This window comes from Nicotiana attenuata, unplaced genomic scaffold (genome assembly GCF_001879085.1).
Source record: "Nicotiana attenuata strain UT unplaced genomic scaffold, NIATTr2, whole genome shotgun sequence".
Lineage (NCBI taxonomy): Eukaryota > Viridiplantae > Streptophyta > Magnoliopsida > Solanales > Solanaceae > Nicotiana > Nicotiana attenuata.
This window is the reverse complement of record NW_017671799.1, coordinates 98,419-109,081: the sequence shown is the minus strand read 5'-3', so window position 1 is coordinate 109,081 and position 10,663 is coordinate 98,419. Positions and strand designations below refer to the sequence as shown.

Here is a 10,663-nt window from a genome sequence, read left to right as displayed (position 1 = left end):
GCATATTATAAAAGCTACAAGCTTGCAACCATCATCTAATCTCACGCTAGTTAGAGTCGGCTATATGAAAATTAAAAGAGAAAAACAGAATATATACCAGAAAATAGAAGGTACCATTTTAAAATTGAGGAGCACAAGCTCATGATTTTATCTCATATTGTCTCTGTTCAACATGCTTGGAACATACAAAAGACACACATATTAAGCTTATTTATTTTGACAACAGAAGCACAACAACACACAAGTTATATATCTAGAATTCACCATGCCTGTAAGCTGGATCAAGATCCAGAATCAGTTCAAGTTTGTCTCCAGAGTATAACTCTATTCAAAGTCTCTGAGCATTTTGATACATTTTTTATTATCATAGAGTGTTTTACCTTTAAAATTTTAGCTGGTATAGTAAATGAAAGGATATGCTGGGAAACCAACCAGCATTAACCATGTCCTATGAATCTCAGGAACCATAAGAAAAGCTGATATACCCGAGTATAATTAGGAGGTATGCTTTCAGCAGAATTGAGTCTCCACAGCAAACAAAGATAGGTAATTGGTGGCATTCACAATGCACGGCCTAATGATGGTAGTCTCCCTTCTTTTTCCTTTGTAATTCTCCGCTGCTTTCGCTTCTTCCCAATTCTTGGATCCTTTACACTCCTGGTGAAGGGGTTCCCTTCTTCTGGAACGCTAAATTCAGCAGGGTTTCGGTTAAGGCTGCAAATGTTACTTCCGTTGACTGGCAATATAGCTCTGGCATTACTCTTGCCCTCCAAGTCAAAGAGTTTTGAAGCATTATGATCCTGCAGCGGAAGCACCCGAGAACTTGATGTGCCAAGGATTCTGTTTTGCTCATCCTTCTCAGGATAAGAATGTTGAGTCATGCTTAGCAGTCCATTTGAAGACACAAATCTCTCCGATTTGCTTCCACCACAACGAGAAGGTGCATGAGATTTTCTTGATTTCTCTTGTCCTGGAGACTTGAAAGATATTTGATCTGTAAACTCAGCTTATTAGAGTTTGCTTCATTTACACACGGAGTGATGGTGAACCAATTAATGTACAGGAAATGAAGATGAAAATATTCTAAGAAAGTAAAAAAAAGAAGATAATCTTGAGCTCTAACCTGCGTAATAACCACCAGCGTATACCCCGGTAGAGTCCTTCAACTGATGATGTGATAAATATGACCCGTTGAGAATACTCTGCTTACCATCCATATGAAACCTCGGGTGATAACTGCACGGAGAAAAAGGTTTCTCCCGGAGCTTGTTTGCATCCAGATTGAAAGGAGGAGTTGATGGTGGCATCCTTCGATCCATAAGGCTGAGTAACTGCATAGCTGGGATTGCCTCGTTATTATAAGGATCTAAAGACGCCATACTTTTCACGTTCAAATCGGCATTGCCTCCTGATTTGGGTAAAAGAAGATGAGGCTCATTCTGCATTCTCACATCACCACTCTTTATGTCGCTGATAGTCCTCCCTTTCTGAATCATTTTGTCATTTGGCTGACCAATGGATTTCTGTGCAATTCCATGTCCTAACGGTGTGTTCTGCACAGTTGAAAACCATAGAGGGTTTGCTTCTTCACCACGCTGAAAACCGGATCTGATATGCATGGCAGGCATATCAGAACCTTGCCCTCCACTAGATAATTCTTGTTGAGTTTGTGGAAAAGTACCAAACAGTTTGACCGGCAGTCTTTCAACCTGGGCCATCCCGAGGTGGTTCCTCTTAACATGAGAGAATTGGAGGGTGCTTCCTCTGCTTGCTCCAACATCAGTGTTTGTTTTCGCATTAGCTGGATGGAAACTAATTACACCAGGACGTGACCATGTCATTGCTTCACTCTCATGTATCTCAGTATGCGGCCTTGCGATACCATCAGTTCTTTCAATAATGCATTTGGTTTTGGTCTCAGTAAGACCCCTCTCGTACTGGTTCTTCGCCATTAGCTCCACAATTTCCATTGGTATATCATCTGACAACCCTCGTTCTAAAGCCTTCTCAGAGTGTTGATTTCTTTGATGCTTAATTACATCTGAACGCTCTAGGAATTCATTAAGATTTTCTTTGTTATGCCGGTGAGGGATTTCCTGCAAAGGCAAATCTCTGTGACTTCTCTGACTACAAGCACTTAACTTAAAGTTTGTGCTAATAAGTTGCATTGACTTACTCTACAACATTCATGAAACACCACAAAGATAGAACAAGAAGTCGCACTTATAGAGAAGTATTAAGCATAACCATACCCGTAAACATAATGATATTTTCTTTTTGATTTTGTCTATGGATATCCAGAGAGGATATTCAGGTAGTCACTTCAGTAGTTTAAGAACATAAAAATAAATTAAAAGAAAAGCGAGAAGTAGCTGTCTAAAGTGAATATCATTTCTTAACATTTTGACGTTTGATGTTCTTTCATCAAATTGGCAGTCTTCTAAGATATCAAGAACAAGTTCGAGACAGAAGCCTGTCAACCTCCCTCAATCCGATTTGGCAGATCAAAATAATCAATCTGATATGCAATAGACGAAGGAAAAAATCTTTCCTTTTTTTCGTTTGCCTAATAAAAGACTTGGTCTTTCTACAAAATGGATATCAAGTCTATTTAAGACATCATTGCTAGTTTATTAATAATATTTTTTGCTTTTCCATCATATAAATCTGAATGAAGTAGCATTGAATTTGAAGGCAATGACAAATTTCTCTGCAGGCAGTCACATGTAAAGAAAAACTATACTCGAGAAATTCAAAAAGTAAGCTTTACTTTATAGCCTGAGCCACCAAAGAAAAGCAATGTTTTCCATTTGATATAGATCCTTGGAAATAATGGAGGGGAGGGGAGGGGGAGGAAACAAAGCCATTGCAAACAAAAGGGAGGCTCAAGTAAGTCACAGAAATAAACCAGTACCATTATATCGGGAACATGAAGGTTCCCCTTCTGAAGAAGAATTGGAGAGTTTTGAATCTCTTGCCACATTGATGATGTCTGGGAAATTCCCTGGTTGAGGTCATATATCACTCCTTTCCTTGAAGATTGACCTGATTTAGGCACATTGGACTGTTCGACAAGAGTATTATCTTTCCCTCGAGGATCACTACTCTTATTGCCCTTCTGCAGAATGAATGGCCAGTTTGTCATATTTCTGCTTTGGGTAATATCATTCTCAGCATGATTGAAGCTGTTCAAAGACAGGTCTAGCCTTACTTTGTCAGATAATTCATGCGTTGGCTGAGAGGTCACCATTTCCATATCAGTAGTCACAGGCATGAGATTTTTCCTCCTGGTTGAACTTTCCCCCGGGAAATTATTGTCCGGATGCATAAGAGTTGACGGAACACGTCCAACTTCAGGAAACTTATTACTGTTCCAACACAAATCAGAGTCTCTGTCTGTTCCTACCAATGACTGATAACTACTCCTTAAATGAGGTTCAAATTTCCCATCCCTTTGCGCAGAATGAACGAAGCTATTCACAGCACCATATCCCTTTGAACCACAATCTTCCATGGTTGTATCCTGCCAGGGCATTTCAGGAGAATATCCATCGACAGGTCGAAGCTGCTTGTTTTTCTTTTTATTTATACCATTTCTATGCTTAATTCGCAGATTTTTGGTGCCACTCGGTATACCTTCTCCATCAGATTCCTTCTCATATGAACGTGAATCATCAATTTCATGAAAGGACCTGACCCTTTTAGCCACGTTACATTGTATGCTCATCTCCGACAGATTGCTGTCATCTTCTTGAGACAACTTCCTCTTCTTCTGAAAGGATCCCTTATCCTTAGGAGCACCAACTGTATCTAGCTCAGAAGGCACAGAGGGCGTCGTACTCGATGGTGTACGCTCTGCCTTGGCATGCCTAGTCTCCAAATTGACTTGTCCACCCAATATATCAGTCAACAGACGCACCTTTCGAGTTTTTCGACGTGGTAGATCGTTTGGAATATGATTGTACAAATCACACTGTCTTTTTTCAGCCAAAATTATGTCACTTCTTGAAGATGTTTCATCATAATCTCTCAATTCAAGGGAAGGTAGCCTACTTAGTTTCGTCTTGCTAGTTTCAAGAGCTTTACCGTTGCTACCTGGTACATCATATCCCTTGAAAGCCATAGAGGCTTTGCTCAGTCCATCATTTGGAGAATCCATTTCTTTCTCTGGACTAATATCAGCACTTACATCATCCGCACTTATGTGGAGATTTCTATGAGAAACAATTTTACCCGCTGACAGGGTTGAGTCAGAGATTGCAACTCGTATGCTGTTGTTTGAGAGATTAGCAGCTGTTTTGGAAACCAAAAGAGCTCTGGTTAATTTAAAATTGACGATCAATTAACACATATCCAAAAAATAATGCTATAGAATTACCTGGGCTCTTTGTATCTATTTCTTGACTTGAGTGTTCTTTAGATATTGCTACCTCAATAGTTGGATATCCCGTCACATTTCTAACTTTTCCTGAACCAGTTCTGTTGCCTGAAAAGCAATAAGGATTATAAACACGTCGGCAGAAATTATTATCATCCTAAATGAAAAAAAATACCCAAAATATGAGCCATAGTAAATGACTTATTAAAGAATATACCAGCTGCAATAGCTTTGTCTTCAACTACAGTGCGCCTAATTCCTGTGTTCGGTTTACATAAGAAGTCATAGCCACCACTGGTATTGGGAGAATCATCGATAATAGCTTTGTTTCTGTCACTTTTTCGTGAAGTTAACTCATGCTTTGTCTCCGGCAATACATTTGCCATAGCACTAGTAGAAGCCATGTTTGCAGAGATCAATCTACTTCTGCTGCTTGAAGAAAGGATCTCACTATCTTCTCCTGCACTTTCTGTGCCAATCTCGTGAATGCAATTTTTGCATCGCCACCACCTAAATTTGGGAACATCTAGAGGAGGAAGCTGCTCCTCAGAAGTAGTACTGCAGTCACTGCTTGATGCGAAAGGTGAACAAATTTTCCTGTCCCTTTTTCTCATCTCAGCAACATATCCACTGTATGCAGAATAAGAAATGTAGTCAAGAAGATATCCACCGAAAGAGATCAGACTATAGAAATCGTACTATAAGCCACAGAGAACATAGGAGTTGGCTAAAAAGACTTGGCAGCATAAACTCATTGAAAGACAAAATCCCAAGTGATTGTTTGGTTTTACTCAATCCTGAGCTTGTGAAAGAGCTACCCGCGAAGAAAAAGTTCAACATACACTACAGTTAATGTGACATGTGCCACTGCACGATTCATCCATCTTTAAATTTCTAACATATTAGTAAAACCAACTATAGATCTTCACAAAACTTTCCACACTATCCGATGTGTACGAACGAGTACACATTTATCAACCACGGATAGTAAGTGTATTTCATGAGCTTTTCCGTCACTTTTCTATGCAAAAGAAGACAAGGCAACTCATATGAATCCTGAGTATAGCAGTACTGTTCTTGTTTACTGAACCAACATCTGCTATCAGACGCTTAGTCTATTCGTCTATACAATAACGGAGTAACCATAAGGTGACCATCATTATGCAACACAAAAGAATCGGCTTCTAAATCAAGTCAACAACGAAGATAGCATAACAGAAAGGTAAAACAGAAACTTCATAAGCAAACATAACAAGACAAACTGTACAGATTAGAGACTCACCGTATTGAAAAATGCTGGCAGTTCCCTTCCTCTTTCTTCGGCATAGGAATATCAAGGTCTATAGATATTGATTCAATTTGTATGACCGATCCCGAGGATTTCGACACAGAAGTATTGATATCGCTTGCTTGAGAAGTTCCTTTCACTGCTATGATACTTTTCTCCATGTAAAAGGGAGAACAACTAAAAGCCTAAAAAAAGAAAAATTAGGTCAGATACTCAAAGAGAAAGTACTTCAAACAGTTATGATTATTCAGAAGAAGATATTTATCAGGTAGACAAAATGTATCTTGCCTTTTGCATCTGCAGTACTACTGAAATACATATGGGCCTTTATGTGTTTGTGTACACTTAAAAGATTGGAACTTTATCATCAAATCATGCTTAAGGTACTTAATTAAGGAGCATACATGAAACAACTCAAGCCAGATACCACAAAAATCTTAGTTCATAAAAAACCAACAGGCAGTGCCAGATAATAATAGTAAGAGTTTAACTATTATATCAGGTCACCAAAAGATAACTATACGTCACTCGATAAAAAAGAAGAAGTAGCAATATGGAAAATAAGGTAAGTTACCGACTACCATAGGTTAAAATACACCAATAGTATAAACATTATTTGTACTGTTAGTGTATATAAGTTAAACTGTAGCATAATTACCATGTCGAATATCCATGACATGACTCAATTTAGGGAATAACACACTGCAATTTCTAATTGAACACATGCTAGAAACCCTAATCTAAAGGACAACAAAATTCAATCTTTTCCCATCAACTATTTTAAAATCAACATGCATTATATTATAAGAATACATATAACAAGGTCAATTATTTATGGTCATTCTAGGGTTTCTGCAAAATGCTAGAATTAATGATACTTCACTCCCCATTTATAGACTTAGACTAAAAAGCTAAAAAGAGAAAAACTTTATCATCAGCTCCACAGTTCACATAAAATTATACCTAAATCTAACAAATTAATTAGGGTTTTGCTAATACCCAATTATCTCGATAATCTAAGCATAAGACTAAAAGCAAATCGAAAGCTACAACCATAATAAGCATAGTAAAAGAAGACGAGGAAAATAAATAAACCAACCAAATAAACAAAAAGGGAAAAAAAGAACTAAAATACTTAAAACGTACGGGAATCATTTCATGTCCAAAGAATTAGCTAAAAAATCGCGTAAAAAACAAAACCCAGATATCAAATCACCTTAAATCAAAAACCCAATAATCAGAAACTAAAGAAAATTTAAAAAACTTACCTTTCTCCTAAATCGAAAGCTCAGATCAGAAAAAACCCAGAACTATTTTTTTCCACGGATGATAATAAAGCGACTATCTTTATAAAGAAGAAGCTGAACTGAAGCCAATTGTACAATTTTCTTGAAATGATTTTTAGAAAAATGAGAAGAATTGAGAGTGCGAAATGAAAGCGAAACCCTTTTTATTCATAATTGTTTGGTTTATTTAGATAAAAAATTATAGTAAGAAAACATACCGCGCATTTTGGGACATATATGTTATCAATCTGTATTGCTGTAAATAAATAAAACAGTAATCTTTCTGTAAAAGGGAAACAGAAAGTAGAAACAAATTCTGAAAATATTATTCGAACTTCAATTTTTTTTTTAAAAACGTTGTAGGACAAATCGAGTCACTGAATACACAGTGTGTCCTTAAGGAAATTATTCCTCCCCCCCCCTCCCCCCCCCCCCCCCCCCCCCCCCCCCCCCCCCCCCTCCTTTTTTACCCCCAGCTCACACCCCCCCCCCCCCCCAAAAAAAGAAAAAAACATTAGGGTTCTTCCTCGGTAACCACGCGCCAACGTGGCCGCGTCAACATGGACCACTCGTATCACTCCTAAGTGCGTGGCATCTGTCCTCAGACAAGGACACTCACCCACTAACCCTACCTTAACTCCCGGCGCGTATACCACACGCGTCAGACTCTTTCTTACTAGGGTTTCAAAAATTTAGCATAGCTGTCAAATTCCCATTGGTCAGTCTCTTTCACTCTCCTTTGTCTGTTACACATGCAAATTTCAAGAATCAGATTTAGATAAAAAGTTAAAAACTTTAAAAAAACCTCAACACTCACTCTTCTTTCCTATTCTCTCTCTACAGCTTCATCTCAAAGCAAAAATAAACCTAAAAAGGGTTTCGCTTTCATTTCGCACTCTCAATTCTTCTCATTTTTCTAAAAATCATTTCAAGAAAATTGTACAATTGGCTTCAGTTCAGCTTCTTCTTTATAAAGATAGTCGCTTTATTATCATCCGTGGAAAAAAATAGTTCTGGGTTTTTTCTGATCTGAGCTTTCGATTTAGGAGAAAGGTAAGTTTTTTAAATTTTCTTTAGTTTCTGATTATTGGGTTTTTGATTTAAGGTGATTTGATATCTGGGTTTTGTTTTTTACGCGATTTTTTTAGCTAATTCTTTGGACATGAAATGATTCCCGTACGTTTTAAGTATTTTAGTTCTTTTTTTCCCTTTTTGTTTATTTGGTTGGTTTATTTATTTTTCCTCGTCTTCTTTTACTATGCTTATTATGGTTGTAGCTTTCGATTTGCTTTTAGTCTTATGCTTAGATTATCGAGATAATTGGGTATTAGCAAAACCCTAATTAATTTGTTAGATTTAGGTATAATTTTATGTGAACTGTGGAGCTGATGATAAAGTTTTTCTCTTTTTTAGCTTTTAGTCTAAGTCTTATAAATGGGGAGTGAAGTATCATTAATTCTAGCATTTTGCAGAAACCCTAGAATGACCATAAATAATTGACCTTGTTATATGTATTCTTATAATATAATGCATGTTGATTTTAAAATAGTTGATGGGAAAAGATTGAATTTTGTTGTCCTTTAGATTAGGGTTTCTAGCATGTGTTCAATTAGAAATTGCAGTGTGTTATTCCCTAAATTGAGTCATGTTCATGGATATTCGACATGGTAATTATGCTACAGTTTAACTTATTACACTAACAGTACAAATAATGTTTATACTATTGGTGTATTTTAACCTATGGTAGTCGGTAACTTACCTTATTTTCCATATTGCTACTTCTTCTTTTTTATCGAGTGACGTATAGTTATCTTTTGGTGACCTGATATAATAGTTAAACTCTTACTATTATTATCTGGCACTGCCTGTTGGTTTTTTATGAACTAAGATTTTTGTGGTATCTGGCTTGAGTTGTTTCATGTATGCTCCTTAATTAAGTACCTTAAGCATGATTTGATGATAAAGTTCCAATCTTTTAAGTGTACACAAACACATAAAGGCCCATATGTATTTCAGTAGTACTGCAGATGCAAAAGGCAAGATACATTTTGTCTACCTGATAAATATCTTCTTCTGAATAATCATAACTGTTTGAAGTACTTTCTCTTTGAGTATCTGACCTAATTTTTCTTTTTTTAGGCTTTTAGTTGTTCTCCCTTTTACATGGAGAAAAGTATCATAGCAGTGAAAGGAACTTCTCAAGCAAGCGATATCAATACTTCTGTGTCGAAATCCTCGGATCGGTCATACAAATTGAATCAATATCTATAGACCTTGATATTCCTATGCCGAAGAAAGAGGAAGGGAACTGCCAGCATTTTTCAATACGGTGAGTCTCTAATCTGTACAGTTTTGTCTTGTTATGTTTGCTTATGAAGTTTCTGTTTTTACCTTTCTGTTATGCTATCTTCGTTGTTGACTTGATTTAGAAGCCGATTCTTTTGTGTTGCATAATGATGGTCACCTTATGGTTACTCCGTTATTGTATAGACGAATAGACTAAGCGTCTGATAGCAGATGTTGGTTCAGTAAACAAAGAACAGTATGCTATACTCAGGATTCATATGAGTTGCCTTGTCTTCTTTTGCATAGAAAAGTGACGGAAAAGCTCATGAAATACACTTACTATCCGTGTTGATAAAATGTGTACTCGTTCGTACACATCGGATAGTGTGGAAAGTTTTGTGAAGATCTATAGTTGGTTTTACTAATATGTTAGAAATTTAAAGATGGATGAATCGTGCAGTGGCACATGTCACATTAACTGTAGTGTATGTTGAACTTTTTCTTCGCGCGGTAGCTCTTTACAAGCTCAGATTGAGTAAAAACCAAACAATCACTTGGGATTTTCGTCTTTCAATGAGTTTATTGCTGCCAAGTCTTTTTAGCCAACTCCTATGTTCTCTGTGGCTTATAGTACGATTTCTATAGTCTGATCTCTTTCGGTGGATATCTTCTTGACTACATTCTTATTCTGCATACAGTGGATATGTTGCTGAGATGAAGAAAAAGGGACAGGAAAATTTGTTCACCTTTCGCATCAAGCAGTGACTGCAGTACTACTTCTGAGGAGCAGCTTCCTCCTCTAGATGTTCCCAAATTTAGGTTGTGGCGATGCAAAAATTGCATTCACGAGATTGGCACAGAAAGTGCAGGAGAAGATAGTGGAGATCCTTTCTTCAAGCAGCAAGAAGTGATTGATCTCTGCAAACATGGTTCTACTAGTGCTATGGCAAATGTATTGCCGGAGAACAAAGCATGAGTTAACTTCACGAAAAAAGTGACAGAAACAAAGCTATTATCGATGATTCTCCCAATACCAGTGTGTGGCTATGACTTCTTATGTAAACCGAACACAGGAATTAGGCGCACTGTAGTTGAAGACAAAGCTATTGCAGCTGGTATATTCTTTAATAAGTCATTTACTATGGCTCATATTTTTGGGTATTTTTTTCATTTAGGATGATAATAATTTCTGCCGACGTGTTTATAATCCTTATTGCTTTTCAGGCAACAGAACTGGTTCAGGAAAAGTTAGAAATGTGACGGGATATCCAACATTGAGGTAGCAATATCTAAAGAAACACTCAAGTCAAGAAATAGATACAAAGAGCCCAGGTAATTCTATAGCATTATTTTTGGATATGTGTTAATTGATCGTCAATTTTAAATTAACCAGAGCTCTTTTGGTTTCAGCACAATCTCTCTCTG

The 10,663-nt window shown here is 37.1% G+C and overlaps 1 protein-coding gene and 1 long non-coding RNA gene across 3 annotated transcripts; one reads left to right on the top strand and one right to left on the bottom strand.

Annotated features, from left to right (window-relative positions):
• Positions 1-229: 229 nt before the first annotated feature.
• On the bottom strand, positions 230-7,119 carry LOC109210295 (protein EMBRYONIC FLOWER 1-like). 2 transcript variants are annotated; one of them, XM_019373697.1, is made up of 7 exons: positions 6,935-7,119; positions 5,661-5,851; positions 4,596-5,008; positions 4,379-4,486; positions 2,915-4,293; positions 1,124-2,096; positions 230-994 (listed from the first exon to the last, which is right to left on the bottom strand). In XM_019373697.1, exons 2-7 carry the CDS (start codon positions 5,825-5,827, stop codon positions 561-563), a joined length of 3,474 nt encoding a protein of 1,157 aa, XP_019229242.1. In that variant the 5' UTR covers positions 5,828-5,851; positions 6,935-7,119; the 3' UTR covers positions 230-560. The 2 variants fall into 2 exon arrangements, with proteins under 2 accessions (XP_019229242.1, XP_019229243.1); XM_019373698.1 differs by having other exon boundaries at positions 230-970.
• A 609-nt stretch (positions 7,120-7,728) lies between these two features.
• LOC109210294 lies at positions 7,729-9,956 on the top strand. The gene is made up of 3 exons (XR_002065519.1): positions 7,729-8,005; positions 9,092-9,281; positions 9,937-9,956. It is a non-coding gene; the product is annotated as an uncharacterized LOC109210294 (long non-coding RNA).
• Positions 9,957-10,663: the final 707 nt, after the last annotated feature.